We start from the raw sequence: 15,880 nt of genomic DNA on the forward strand, positions 1-15,880 counted from the left end.
TTTTTGTATCATTTTCCAATATATCTTGACTTTTTCACAAGTCCACTACTTATGGTAAAAAGTACCCTCAATCTGATTACATTTCCAACACTTATTTGACACACCTGGGTACATTTTTGCTATTTTATCTGGGGTCAGATGCCATCTGTAAAACATTTTATATAAATTCTCTTTAAAAGAAACCGCTTTCGTTAAGTTAATATTTGAATTCTAAATTTGATTTCAGTCATCAATTGAAATATTTTATCCAAAATTTTTTGCCCATAACACCATTGAGTCCTTCATTACCTAATCTTCCACCTTATCTCAAGAAGAAAATTATACATTTTTTGATGTATTTTCCATCATCAATCAAGAATATTTTATCAAAACTTATATCTTCTTCACAGATGCCTATTTTGAAATCTTCTTGTATTCTTGATCTTATTTGTAATTCATTCCAGACTTATTCCCCTCTCTTCCAGCTGCTCTTTACTTAGAAGCTCTCCTTTGATATTTAACAGTTCGCTATATGCTCTATTTTTATCTTTTAAAATACAATTTGGGTTAGTTGCAATTTCTAATTGTCTTATCCATCTAGGGCAGTGTTGGCGAATCTATGGCACGCGTGCCACACATGGCATGCAGCGTCGTCTCTGTTGGCATGCTGCACTGAGCCAGGCAGCCTGGGGAGGGACGCTGAAGCTGTGTGTCCCTTCCAGGGACACAAAGGAAATGGAGGCTTTTTCCAAGCCCCGTGTGTTGGGAGGGCAGGCTGCTTCCCTCTGCCCCCTGCGCTCACTGCCCTCCTCTCCCTTCACCCCCACCTGCCCCACATTTGTTTCCGTTTTCAATTTTGCCCGTTCTGCAAGCTTGGATTGGAATCTGCTCCTGTGCATGTCTACTCAGAAGTAAGCCCCATTACAGTGGATGAGGCTTACTCCCAGGAAAGAGTGCCTGGGATTGGAGCCTGCTCCTGTGCATGTCTACTCAGAAGTAAGCCCCATTAGAGTCAATGAGGCTTATTCCTAGGAAAGAGTGGCTGGGATTGCAGCCTTACAACCCACTTCTGTGGGTAGGGCTTTTATAAAAAATATATTTTCTTGTTTGAGAAAATGAGCAGTGGCAAGATCTTGCAGCCACCCCCTCCCTGACAATAGTTCTTTACCCAGCATGTAATTAGTCTGTGGAACTCTTTGCCATAGGAAGCACTGATGGCAACTTTCCTAGATGCCTTTAAGAAGGGATTGGACAGATTTCTAGAGGAAAAGTTCATTAAGGGTTACAAGTAATAGTGGGTAAAAGATGTTAATGTATGAGTTGTTTTTTTCTAAACTAAAACCTCAATATTCAGGTTAAATTGCCGTGTTGGCACTTTGTGATAAATAAGTGGGTTTTGGATTGCAGTTTGGGCACTCGGTCTCTAAAAGGTTAGCCATCACTGTTCTAGGGAGTTTATGATATACTTTGTAGCTTATTTGTTCCCATACTCACTTAATTGTCATTCTAATGTTGTGCCTGGGACGCATTTTTGGAGCCCAAATTTTCCACTTCTGAGAGCTTCTCTCCCCTTCCCTTCTTCTCTTTTTGTCCTCCCACATGTATTACTTATATTGTTATTGCTTGTCTTCTCTTGACTGTTTCATTTTAATGCCTCCTTTCCTACCCTCTCATTTCTTCCAACCCCAGGCAGACAGAAGAAAAAAAAATGAATGGGGGAAAGAGAAGGAGCAATATCTGTAGGGAGAGTTGCAAGACGCAGGGGAGACTGAAGATGGAAGGTTCCATCATGGAATGGAAGGTTGCCACAGACCAGAGGCATATAATAAATAAATCAATTATTTATCATATTGATTAATTAATTAATTCACATTTTTATACCACCCTTCCTCTAAGCAGTTCAGGGTGGTGTACATGATTCCTCCCCTTATTTTGTCCTCACAACAACTCACTGAGGTTGGTGAGACTGAAAGTAAGCAATAGTCATGATATGAAAGGAATAATAATAACGGCCAGAAAAATTAATGCAGTGAATATTTCCCCATAAGCAATGGATGAAATTTTGCATCAAACATGATGCAATATAACATGATGCAATATAAAAATATGATGATATTATTCCTAAAAGCTACGATTTCCAGAATTTTGGTCACTAGGGTGTCACCCCCCCCCCTCCAATGTCTCATTGGCCTGTTTTGAGTTAAGGCAATGGTTCTCAAACTTTTAACAATGGAATCCACTGTTTAGAATGACAATCTTCCAGGACCAACTGGAAGTGATGTCATGGCTGGAAGTGACATCATCAAGCAAAATAAAATAATTTTAAATAATTAAATTAAAGAAAAGCAGATAAATAAGGGGAAGCCAGCCCTGTTTCACCAAGTGAATTTTCTCTGTAGCCTGTCTGCAGTAACATCCTCCCCACAAAAAATCAGTGAGATTTTCAGCCCTCTCCAGTGCCCACCTTACCAGCCCAAGCCTCTGTTTTATTCTTTTGGGGGGTTGCTGCCTGCAATAACACCCCCACAAATAAATCAGTGAGATTTTCAGTCCTCCCCAGTGCCCACCTTACCAGTTTAAGCCTCTGGTTTATTCTTTCGGGGGGGGGGGCTGCCTTCTGGAGCATTTGTTGAGCTGCACTTTCATCAGATGGGGACCATGCAGTTAGCCTTGCATTCCCCTTTGCCTGACTTGACCAGTAAGGCACATTTGCTTACTCGCGAGTAAATGTGATCATGTGGCTTACTTTCCTCTCCAGTGCACAAAGCCTGGGTAAAGAAGGTATGGAGGATATGCTGTTACCCATGCAGCAAATCCCCCCTCTCCACGTCACTGGAATGGTCCAATGGAAAGGCAGAAGCCAATACGGTTTGTTCCAGCAGCGTCGCAGGAGTTGCCAGAACGTGACTGTGCTCAACCAGGAACTGCCTCAGGGACTCCGGCTCCTGATTTTGCCTCGAGGTTGACTCCTGAAGCCTTTGGAACTGCAACAGAAGGCATCTATCTCCGGACCAGATCAGACGGAAAGCTCTTCAACCTCTCCAGACTGAGAGCAAAGTCCAAAGTCCAGCTGAAATGCCTGCATGACTTTCTCTTTGCCGACGATGCAGCTGTCACTACCCACTCTGCCACAGATCTCCAGCAGCTCATGGATCGTTTTAGCAAGGCCTGCCAAGATTTTGGACTGACAATCAGCCTGAAGAAAACACAGGTCATGGTTCAGGATGTGGACTCACCTCCCTGCATTACAATCTCTGCGCATGAACTGGAGGTTGTCCATGACTCTGTGTACCTTGGCTCAACGATCTCCGACACTCTTTCTCTCGATTCCGAGCTAAATAAACGCATTGGCAAGAAGCTGACGGAACATACCAAGATCCAGGTCTACAGAGCTTGCGTTTTGAGTACACTTCTATACTGCAGTGAGTCATGGACTCTTCGCACATGACAGGAGAGGAAGCTGAATGCTTTCCACCTGTGCTGCCTCCAATGCATCCTTGGTATCACCTGGAGAGACAAAGTTCCAAACAACACAGTCCTGGAACAAGCTGGAATCCCTAGCATGTATGCACTGCTGAAACAGAGACGCCTGCGTTGGCTCAGTCATGTTGTGAGAATGGATGATGGCCGGATCCCAAAGGATCTCCTCTATGGAGAATTCGTGCAAGGAAAGCGCCCTGCAGGTAGACCACAGCTGTGATACAAGGACATCTGCAAGAGGGATCTGAAGGCCTTAGGAGTGGACCTCAACAGGTGGGAAACCCTGGCCTCTGAGTGGCCCGCTTGGAGGCAGGCTGTGCAGCATGGCCTTTCCCAGTTTGAAGAGACACTTGGCCAACAGACTGAGGCAAAGAGGCAAAGAAGGAAGGCCCACAGCCAGGGAGACAGACCAGGGACAGACTGCACTTGCTCCCAGTGTGGAAGGGATTGTCACTCCCGAATTGGCCTTTTCAGCCACACTAGACACTGTTCCAGAACGACCTTTCAGAGCGTGATACCAGAGTCTTCCGAGACTGAAGGATGCCAACAACAAAATAACATGGGGGACAGTTATAGAACCCTGTGGCATCCCACACCCTGAGGGCCACTGTGCTGAGCAAAAGTCTCCCAGTAGCACCATATGGAATCTGTCAGATAAGAAGGATTGGAACCACCATAGAACAACAACAACAACAACAACAACAATACAGGTATTTCTGTACTGCCTTTCTTGGTCCTCAGATTTCTCCTCAGACTTTATTCAAGGCGGTTTACATAGGCAGGTTGATTAAATCCCCGTAGGGATTTTTACACTTGAAAGAAGGTTCTGTCTTTCAAGAACCACAACATTCAGATGTTTCTTTCTGATCTGGTTTCACATTCTGGCCTCCATCCTCCCATGCTCAGAGCAGATGGAATAACTCGACTCAGCTTGTCAGCTGCTTCGAGGTCACACCGTGCCGGAAGGACACCGTGATTGAGGATACCAAAAGCTGCTGAAAGATCCAAAAGGACCAGTAAGGATGCTCTCCCTCCATCCAGTTATTGGCTATTTCATCAACTGAAGCAACAAATACTGTTTTTGTCTCAAAGCCCAGCTTAAAGCTAGATTGAAAGGAACAATCTGCTTCATCCAGGGCTCTCTACGAAAACTACAAAAAGTCTGTGTTTCAAACATGCCTAGAAATCTAGAAAGGAAAAATAAACTTCATCAACAATACTTGAAAGACACAGACAAAAAGACTGATAAAGAAAACACCAGGAAATGGCTGCAGAATGGACCCTTAAACTGAAAGTCTCATTTAGATACACAGGAACAGGCACCTACAACAAATAATATCCAATCAAAGACTCAGACGACCAGTGAAAACTGTTAATGTCAACTTTACTGTCAAGAGGAAAGATGGTCAGTGCTCATAGCAAGATTACCCAGACTGACTGTAAAGAACATCATGACAGCCTTGCAGGTATGGTTCACTGGCATCTTTGCAAACAATACAATTTACTGCCACGTCCAAACTTACAGGAATGTAAACCTGATAAAATCTTTGAGTACAAACAGATAAATACAGTTCAAAACAGTTCTTGGAAAACACAATTAGCCAGATATAGCAGTAGTTGACAAAAAAAGAAAATCAAGTTTGGCTCATTGATATTTCAATCCCAGGTGACAGAAGAATTGAAGACAAAGAATATGAGAAGATGACAAGATACCAAGACCTGCATACAGAACTTGAGCCTCACTAAGATAGGAAGGTCAGTATTGTGCCAATTGTCGTTGGAGCCCTTGGAGCAGCATCTGGAAGTCTAAAGAAACACCTCAACATTTGTGGGCTTGAGCAAATCACACTGGCTCAGCTCCAGAAAATATTGTCTGGAGCAGCAAGAATTCTATAAATATATCACTATGATTCCCAGGATCATTGGTAGTTCCTGAATTGGAAAACATTGTGAGTTCAACATCATCATCATCATCAACATCTGGTCATGAGAATGGCTTTGGAACAACACTAATAAGAGATGATATTTTTCTATCTGGATTCAGATTCAGTTTTGTTAGAAAGAATTAACTGGGGGGGAGGGGTTTCCTCAGGTCTCCTACTGAGTGTTTGTGGCAGATGCATAGTCTTCCGAGACTGAAGGTTGCCAACAAGAAGAAGGCTTACTTTCACTTTCCATAGGGCTCAATACATTCAGCTGCTTGGAGGGAGGGACTTCCTTCTTGGGTGTTTTTGGGGGGCTGCTTTCATTGGATAGGAACTATTCTGGTGTCATTGAATTCCCCTCAGCCTGCCCTTTCCATCAAACTATGGCAAATTCGTCTACTCGCAAATAAACGTGTGATATGGCTCAGTTTCATTTTCCATAGGGTTCAATACATTTTTTTGTTTCCTTTTTTTTTACCATAATGTTTGAAGGAAAGGAGATATTTCAATCTGTTTTTTCGCATTGCATTCCAGTGGAAATTTCACATCCAACAGTATATAGCATGATGGGGTAAGCATAACCTCCGCAGTGTTAGTGATGTTGGGGCATTTGTGGTGTGTCCCCCCAAGGGTGGTACACGGGGCGGACCGCTCCCTGTCCCCTGCTAGCTATGCCACTGGTGTCTTGAAATTCCAGACAAGTGGGGCTTTGTAAGGGATCCATTGTTGAATCCCCTGAGGATACAGGAATCCACAGATAAGCATATCTGCAGTTTTTGTTCCCTTAAGCCCTCTAAAGGGGACTGGAACCGTGCTCTGGTCACCTCCAGAAGGCTTTCTGAAGCCCATACAGGCTGCACGTATCTGCCTGTGGTCTTTGTGGGCTTCAGAATGGCCCAAAAGGCAGAAAAAAACTACTTCCAGTTTCTAGAGGAGACCAGAAGTGATATTTTTAATACTTTATTTAAAATGTCACCTTCAGAAACCAGAAGTAGTGTTTTGTTGTTTTGTTTTGTTTTAGGCCCTTTCAGACATTCAGAAACCCACAAAGGCCGCAGACACATGCACAAAAAAACCCTACAGACTCAAAGACTGGGACAATGGTCCAGCCCCTTTGGAGGGTTCAGTTGGAGCCAAGTCTGGCTCAACACAGATCAGGGACATGCATTGAGCCAGATCTGCTTATACAAAATCTGTGAATAAACAGGGTCTACCTGTATATGTTTCTCTATAATATTGCAACCCAGTAGGATTGAAGCTAGGGCAGTATTGCAGAACTTACAATGCAATTTTATTCATATATACTCAGGAATACTCAGCTGACCTTACTCCCAAGTAAGAGTTTGCAGGATTGCAGTTCCTGCCTTTGGCTGAAATTGTGCACTGCAAGTTGTTGTAAGAGCAGCATTTGCCTTTTGGACAAACTTTAAAGATTATTTTATTATTAATTTGTATTCTGTAGTCATTAACTTTTTATACTGTTACATTGTCTCACTATTTTCTTAGTTTTAAATTATATTTATGTTTTTGTGTTGTATGCTGCTTGAAGTGCACCTCTGTATAGAAAAACTAGTTAAAAAGGAAAGATTATTATCATTGTGAGTACATCAGAATGCTGTGGAACAATTAGTGTAACACAAGTAATAAGAATGTTGCTCTATGTTGTAAAGCAGTAGTTCCCAAATTAGAATGGATTATATTAGAATAGATACTGCACTGACAAAAAGTTTCAGATATGTACTTTTAACCAGCTACAAATAATCAATTAATTAAATTTGGTTTCAACATATGAAGGGTATTAAAATTTTATGTGTCACCTTGGGTGTCCTTTGGGGAGAAAGGTGCAATACAAATCTAATAAATAACAGTCAGTCAACAAAACCTTTATTAGGCATAAACATTTGATAGGTGAGGACTCTATACAGAAATCGTAGAGAGAGTATAAACCTAAGTAGTACACAAATATATGTATACGTGCACACCTATGTGTACAAACAGATACAACGTACATTACATTTTACAAACAAACATGAATTATTTAAAAGACAGAAAATCAGTTACTCTGCAGATCTTGCCAGATTGTAGCCTACTCAGTGATTACTTGGTACAGAAAGCTTGGCTCGATTCAGAATACTCAAATTTAGGAACTGTGCGACTGAGAGGGTTGTATGCTCTACATCACCTGCTAGAAGGAATTGAATTATATCTTTCTCAGAATGCCCTGTTTTGGGATGGAGCAAGGGAGAGAGAAATTGCTGCCTTAGTACTTGATATCTGGGACAGTGCAACATAATGTGTGTGGATGATTCTACTTCGCCTAAATTGCAGCTTTCCCCTGGGGGCTGGGGACAAGAATAGGCCCTCAGTTTGGCTGTACTTGTCGTAAGAGGTGACTAAACAGCCACCGGGTAGATGGGACTCATTAGCCTGGGAAGGCAGCTCATCTGAGAGAAGGAAAACTCTGATCCCAAACCTCCACTGCCTTGTGGCTACATCCAGTTATGGAAAAGGCTTCAGGAGTCAACTTCGAGGCAAAATCAGGAGCCGGAGTCCCTGAGGCAGTTCGCGGCTGTATACAGTCACGCTCTGGCAACTCCTGCGACGCTGCTGGAACCAACCGTATTGGCTTTTGCCTTTCCATTGGACCATTTCAGTAATGTGGAGAGGGAGGATTTGCTGCATGGGTAACAGTCTATCCTCCATATCTACGTACATTACCCAGGCTTCGTGCACTGGAGAGGACACTCTGTTCCAGAAACACCATTCAAAGCGCGATACCGTGGTCTTCCGAGACTGAAGGATGCCAACAAATTGCAGCTACATAAACGATCTTCCCTGGAGGCATTTCTAAATCTGCCATGCAAGTCATTAGAGGGGGTCACATTACAGTGTGCCAAGGTAAAGGCCCTTCTCTCCAGGGGGTGTATTAGGAGGGACAGATAATTTGGTTGTTGACCACTTGTGATTTTAAGTTGAAAATTCAGAGGGGAACACTTTTTCTGTGCTGCGCCTAGAATCTCTTGCCTTTCTATATCAAATAGTCTGGTTTTCTAATAAATAAAAATAAAATAAATGTGCCCCTGTGTATCCTTAGCTATATGCCTATGCCTGTAGGCATATGCCTTAGCTATATAACTTAGCTATACGCCACTGATTCCAGGTCAGCTCGGGATGAAATATATGGATCATTGCTGAGTGTATTTCTGGTTCACTGCTGATTTTTAGACATAATATTTAATTTGTAACCTTATTTTATATTTAGTTGAGTGTGTTAAAAGTGCTTCCGATGTACTATATTTTCTCGATATCAACTTTGCAGCAACCCTGTATGTTAGTACTATTGTCCTCCTATTCAGATAGAAAAGCTAATGGAGAGGGAGTGAAGTTTGGGCCACTTTGGGAGAGATCATGGCAGAGACACAATTTGAACCAAGGAAAGCTTGGTTCTCAGCTTGGTCTGAATTGCAATGTCTCCAGAGACCTTTCATTGTGATTCCTGTTGAAGTGCTACATGGTCAAGTAGCTCAAAGTTCTCCTCTCAAAGAGTCTAAATTATTTGCTTAGTGAATGAATTGTCCAAAATCTAGATTTCAACTCCTTTCATCTGGAGTCTTTGCAAGTCTTTTAGCATGGGAAATTGCTCAGTCCACAAAAGTAGATTCTAGATTTTAGGCTCATTATGCTTGCAGATGTGCCTAGTGTCAGCAGCCAGGGCACCTCTATGCTTCTACAGCCACTTACTCTCTCAAGGCTAACCAGGTAGGACAGACGACCTGCAACCTGGAACCAACTCTGCCTGCAGATGCTCCCAAGTGAAGAGTGTTGCAGGTAAGAGGTGGACACTCTTTAAGCGGTGCCAGAGATGCACTAAGCCATCTGGTTGGAAGGTGGGCTGCTGCTTTTTGTAACCTCAAAGCATAGGCTACAAGGTGAGAGGTGATATTCTAAAGATTGTTGCCTTCATAGCGTATTCATTACCCACCCATAATGAAATTGCTGTGGTACATATTTCTTCCCCCCTTAAGCTTCTGTGAACAAAGGCCATACACTGCCACCTATTTCAGTTGACAGCTGAATTATGTCCTCATAGAGAAGGGAGTGGGTCAAGGAAATTTCAGGCAAAGCTGCACTGATAGCTGCCTGGAACTCTACTACTAAAACACTGCTGGAGGAAGAGCAGAGCAAAATCAGCACAGAGAGACTGAAAGGGAATCTGCCTGGCTGAAGATTTCGTACATTTTCTCTTCCCTGCTCCTCATAGCCTCTCCCTAAATCCCATAATGGTAGGTGGTGGAATTCTGCCAAGAATTCCCCTACCATGAGCTGTCTTATACTGGGGGTTTGGGTAGTTTGAGATATTTCAGAACTAATTCAGAATGTGGGCTGAAGATGAAACTCAATGGGAAACTCAAGCATCTTGATCCTGCCTGGGGGAAAAAATTCAATAAGAAGGCAAACTGGACTATAAAAAGGAAAAGTGAGCCAGAGTGAAGATCTGTTACTCCGGTGGGTTAAGGCAGGATATTGCAGGCTTGGGTCTAGTCTAGTGGATCAAACTGTAAGCATGTTACATAGCAACTTGCAAAGGTGTTCTGAATAATTCTAAAGAGAGTTTCTGAAATACAAGATGCTGGCAATATAACTGGTTTACTCTCCTGATGGTTATAGGGACATTCGAGAGGGTGGCAACGATTTGTGTGATTATGTCACAGCTTAGGAATGGCATACAGTTCTAAATCTGAAGAAGTCTGGGGAGGGATAGTTGGAAATGCAATTGCCCTGAATTATGCTGTGTCTTTGGCAATGAAAGACCTTGGTGGAATGGCTCCCACTGGGTTGCTGTGGGCAAACTCACGATCCATGCCATATTTTGTTTTATTTAATATGTTTTTAACCTGCCCTTCCTCCCAAGAGAGCATCTATGGCTCTCTTCCTCCCTTACGTTTTTCCTTGCAACATCCCTGTGTAGTAGACAGAGGGAAGAAAGAACAAGCCTGGCCAAATGCTCATGAACAAAATTTAAACCAATATTTTACTAGCTGAGCACTCCAACCATTATTTCACATTTCCCTGTTGGGTCTGATGCTCTTAGCATATCTTGCTGCTGACTTTTTCCTCCTTTCTGTTTTCCAGAACAAAAACCGAAAGCTCCGTCCCCTCTATGACATCCCCTACATGTTTGAGGCTCGTGAGTTCTTGCGTAAGAAACTTATTGGAAAGAAGGTAAGTAGTGGTGGGATGCAACTGAAGCTCCTCTCTGTCTCAGGATGTATTTTCAACTTCCAGAGGCCAGTGGACTTTGAAAGTCCAGTGAAAGACAGTGAAAAGCAACCATTTTCAATCTCTGTGCTGTGACACATTGGTATGCTGCAGATGGTCTGCAGGTGTGCCACAAGAGTTTGGAGGAGGGTCCTTTGTTAGTAGGGCCACTGGAGGATGTGAGCTCCTACTGTCAAAGGTTGTGCCTTGTCAGTTGTCATAAAACTGAAGGTGTGCCCTGTCAATTTTAGCGCCTTGCCAGTGTGATGAAAAAGGTTGAAAATTGCTGCACTCGTAGGCTTAATCTGTCCCACCCCTTTGTTTATTGATTTGTTTGGTGTTTAGGATGCAGCAATAGTGCAGGGAAAGAAGGGCACTTTATATGGCTTCTGGGGCTTTATCAGCCCTTATCCTGTCTTTTCTCCCTAACAATCAGTGGGAAGATTATTAGTAATAAATATTTCAGTTTCACAAAGGTGTTTTTGTGCATAGAGCAGTAGGCAAGCTCCTGTCAAACCTTTTTTATCCTAGTATTTGCTTAGTCTGCTCTTGATATATCCCTAATTCTCCTTGTTAGGTCAGCTCTTACATGCTGGGCTCATGTCCTTCCTGGTCAATGGCAGAATCAAAATGGATTTCTCCTCTGTTCTGAAGGGCCTGAGAGGCCTGTTCATGACCTCTGATCTTGCTTGGCTGCCTTGGGGTTTGGACTTCCCAGGTATAGCAGGGTGTTGAAGTGACCCTTAGATATTTAAGCTGTGGTGTTGTCATATACTGCTGGCCTAGTGGTTCTTGAGGCCCTAGCCTGAATCTCTCAAGGTGGCCCTAGGTGCAGAGTCCAATTTCATTACTGAAGAAAAAAAGCAAGTTTCTCTCTTTATAGTAGCTGGGCAGTGGCTGGTGCAGTGGAGATTGCCAGGGCCTTGGAGGCAAGACTATCCTTAGGAGTTGGCATGCCCAATTGTGCCTGAACAAATGTCTAAGCCCCCCTAACTTCCCCCAACTGCATGCATGCACCAAACTGTCACCTACTTGCCACTTTCTCTTTCCTCCTCAGCAGTTCTATTGTGTTTTTAAAATGTGAAACCTGATTCTTCCACTCCCAAAATCCATCTGTCTGGCTAGAATTTAAGAAATACTGGGACAGTGGCAGGGGAAGAAGTGGTGGTTTAGTAAGTACCCTTCTTGAAAATCTTCTCTAGAGAATCTCCAGAATTTCCTGTCAAACCATAAGACCATAAGTAAGAAAAAATGCACCACCAATAGTTGGTTCCATTGTCAGACAACTCTTACTGTAAAGAATTTCTTCCTAATATTCAACTGATATCTTCCCTCATGCAGCTTTAAACCCATTTAATTTATTTCTACTATCTGGAGCAGAACTACTTGTTCTCCTGTGTGACAGCCTATCATGGACAAGAGGAAACCCCCAAAAGAATGCAGGCTGATCCAGAGAACTAGTGCTCAGTATTTATCATGCTTGCCCCTTTCCTGCTTCCCACTTGGTCAAGCAGCTGAAAGAAAGAAAGCCTTGGAGGAATGTAAGTGCTGCCACCAACCCAGGCTTGAGACTAGCAGGAAGGCCAAGTGGGCAAAGCCCTCTTCCCAGGAGATCTCTAAACCTCAGATGTTCTTCTTAGAATCCTTCACAGTAGCATCCACAGAGCATGAAATGTGACAGTTCACGGAATTCTCCCCATAACTAGGAACCATTTAGACTGGGGACCCATTTTTATTAAATGTTTTGGTGACAGCTGAGGAAGAAAGGTGGGTCAAAAGTGAAAGCTGGGAGTACTTTGCAAAATGGACTGAAAATAAACAGAAAACCTGATGTGTTCTATCTAGGATTCTAATTGGAGTAAAATGGAAACATTACTTCTATTTCTATTCCAAACATAAGAACATAAGAACAGGCCCACTGGATCAGGCCATAGGCCCATCTAGTCCAGCTTCCTGTATCTCACAGCGGCCCACCAAATGCCCCAGGGAGCACACCAGATAACAAGAGACCTCATCCTGGTGCCCTCCCCTACATCTGGCATTCTGACTTAACCCATTTCTAAAATCAGGAGGTTGCGCATACACATCATGGCTTGTACCCATAATGCATTTTTCTTCCAGAAACTTGTCCAATCCCATTTTAAAGGCGTCTAGGCTAGACGCCAGCACCACATCCTGTGGCAAGGAGTTCCACAGGCCGACCACACGCTGAGTAAAGAAATATTTTCTTTTGTCCTAACCCGCCCAACACTCAATTTTAGTGGATGTCCCCTGGTTCTGGTATTATGTGAGAGTGTAAAGAGCATCTCCCTATCCACTCTGTCCAACCCCTGCATAATTTTGTATGTCTCAATCATGTCTCCCCTCAAGCATCTCTTTTCTAGGCTGAAGAGGCCCAAACGCCGTAGCCTTTCCTCATAAGGAAGGTGCCCCAGCCCCGTAATCATCTTAGTTGCTCTCTTTTGCACCTTTTCCATTTCCACTATGTCTTTTTTGAGATGCGGCGACCAGAACTGGACACAATACTCCAGGTGTGGCCTTACCATAGATTTGTACAACGGCATTATAATACTAGCCGTTTTGTTCTCAATACCCTTCCTAATGATCCCAAGCATAGAATTGGCCTTCTTCACTGCCGCCGCACATTGGGTCGACACTTTCATCGACCTGTCCACCACCACCACAAGATCTCTCTCCTGATCTGTCACAGACAGCTCAGAATCCATCAGCCTATATCTAAAGTTTTGATTTTTTTGCCCCAATGTGCATGACTTTACACTTACTGACATTGAAGCGCATCTGCCATTTTGCTGCCCATTCTGCCAGTCTGGAGAGATCCTTCTGGAGCTCCTCACAATCACTTCTGGTCTTTACCACTCGGAAAAGTTTGGTGTCGTCTGCAAACTTAGCCACCTCGCTGCTCAACCCTGTCTCCAGGTCATTTATGAAGAGGTTGTAAAGCACCGGTCCCAGGACAGATCCTTGGGGCACACCGCTTTTCACCTCTCTCCATTGTGAAAATTGCCCATTGACACCCACTCTCTGCTTCCTGGCCTCCAACCAGTTCTCAATCCACGAGAGGACCTGTCCTCTAATTCCCTGACTGTGGAGTTTTTTCAGTAGCCTTTGGTGAGGGACTGTGTTGAACACCTTCCGAAAGTCCAGATATATAATGTCCACGGGTTCTCCCGCATCCACATGCCTGTTGACCTTTTCAAAGAATTCTATAAGGTTCGTGAGGCAAGACTTACCCTTACAGAAGCCATGCTGACTCTCCCTCAGCAAGGCCTGTTCGTCTATGTGTTTCGTCTATGTGTTTTGAGATCCTATGTGTTTTGAGATTTGCTATCCTCCATCCTCTGGCACTGTGGCCGTTTTGACGACAAGTTTTATATTTTAGTCAAGAGTTCAGCAACTTCATTCTTCAATTCCTTAATAACTCTAGGGTGGATGCCATCAGGGCCCGGTGACTTATTGATCTTTAATTTATAACTTGGATAATTTATAAAAATAAGATGGCTAATATTATAATGTTGTTGTATAAATTCATGGTAAGGCCACACCTGGAGTATTGTGTCCAGTTCTGGTCACCGCATCTCATAAAGGATATAGTGGAAATGGAAATAGTGCAGAAGAGAGCAAACAAAATGATTACTGGGCTGGGGCACCTCCCTTATGAGGAAAGGCTACAGCATTTGGAGCTCTTCAGCCTAGAAAAGAGGCACCTGAGGGGGGACATGATTGAGACATGCAAATTGCAGGGGATGGACAGAGTGGTTAGAGAGATACTCTTTTCCATAAGAACATAAGAACAGTCCCACTAAATCAGGCCATAGGCCCATCTGGTCCAGCTTCCTGTATCTCCCAGAGGCCCACCAAATGCCCCAGGGAGCACACCAGATAACAAGAGACCTCATTCTGGCGCCCTCCCTTGCATCTGGCATTCTGACATAGCCCATTTCTAAAATCAGGAGGTTGCGCATATACATCATGGCTTGTACCCCGTAATGGATTTTTCCTCCAGAAACTTGTCCAATCCCCTTTTAAAGGCATCCAGGCCAGATGCCGTCACCACATCCTGTGGCAAGGAGTTCCACAGTCCAACCACACTCTGAGTAAAGCAATATTTTCTTTTATCTGTCCTAACCCTCCCAATATTCTGACATAACACCAGAACCAGGGGAGATCTACGAAAATTGAGTGTTGAGAGAGTTAGGACAGACAGAAGAAAATATTTCTTTGCTCACCATGTAATTAGTCTGTGGGACTCCTTGCCACAGGAAAAAGTGATAGCATTTTGCCTTCATGCCTTAAAGAGGGGATTAGACAAATTTCTGGAGGAAAAGTTCATCACTGGTTACAAGTCATGGTATATATGTGTAAGCTCCTGGTTTTAGAGTTAGGCTACCTCAGATTGCCAGATGCAGGGGAGGGCACCAGGTTACAGTGTGTATTTTTGTTGTCTTGTGTGCTCCCTAAAAGATTTGATGGTCCACTGTGACATACTGGAAGCTGAACTAGATGGGCCATTGGCCTGATCCAGCAGGGCTGTTCTTATGTTCGTATGTTCCAGATCAGCACATGGGGTCTTTTGGGTGATAAAGAAGCGGCCCAATTGCATCAGATGCACAAGCAGCACCCCCAAGCCATGCCTAGACGACTCAAGTTGCCCGACTGCACGGCAACTCCTGATTCAGCAGTCCCAAACTCGAGTGCTTGCCCTAGTATTTAACACATGTGACTCAAGTTCAAATGAGTTAGCGAAAATCTCATGTTTTCATGACTTGGATTCAAATCACTTGACTCATTGTATTCAATAGGGCTTACTCCCTGGTAAGTGAGGTAAGGTAGGAATTGGGATTGCAGCCTTATACAATTTGATAGGTGCAGGAGGGGGCTGGAGACAATCATAAAAGCCAGCAGCTTACCTTTAGGAACTGGAATTGAGGAATTATGTGAATATATGATGAGGCCGAGCCACATGCTGTTCAGTGCTCCTGCTGCAACTTGTCTCCCATGCTGCTGTACCTTGCACAGGTAACCTACCACAGTCAGCCAACTCAGAGCCCAATCCTCTGCATGACTACTGGGAAGCAAGCTCAATCTAGTCAATGGGGCTTACTCCCAGGAAAGTGGGGGTGGGATTGCAGCCTCGGAGGGGAGCCCAATCCTCTGCATGTCTACTTAGAAGCAAGCCCATTATAGTCAATGGGGCTTACTCCCAGGAAAGTGGAGAT

The 15,880-nt window shown here is 43.7% G+C and overlaps 1 protein-coding gene across 2 annotated transcripts in view; it reads left to right on the plus strand.

Annotated features, from left to right (window-relative positions):
* Positions 1-15,880, plus strand: part of SND1 (staphylococcal nuclease and tudor domain containing 1) — a 252,010-nt gene that overhangs the window by 99,813 nt on the left and 136,317 nt on the right. For both annotated transcript variants that reach the window (XM_066634033.1, XM_066634034.1), the window contains exon 11: positions 10,518-10,607. In XM_066634033.1, coding sequence (XP_066490130.1) covers positions 10,518-10,607 — 90 coding nt within the window. The remainder of the gene's footprint in view (positions 1-10,517; positions 10,608-15,880) is intronic.

Source organism: Tiliqua scincoides, chromosome 7, assembly GCF_035046505.1.
Source record: "Tiliqua scincoides isolate rTilSci1 chromosome 7, rTilSci1.hap2, whole genome shotgun sequence".
Lineage (NCBI taxonomy): Eukaryota > Metazoa > Chordata > Lepidosauria > Squamata > Scincidae > Tiliqua > Tiliqua scincoides.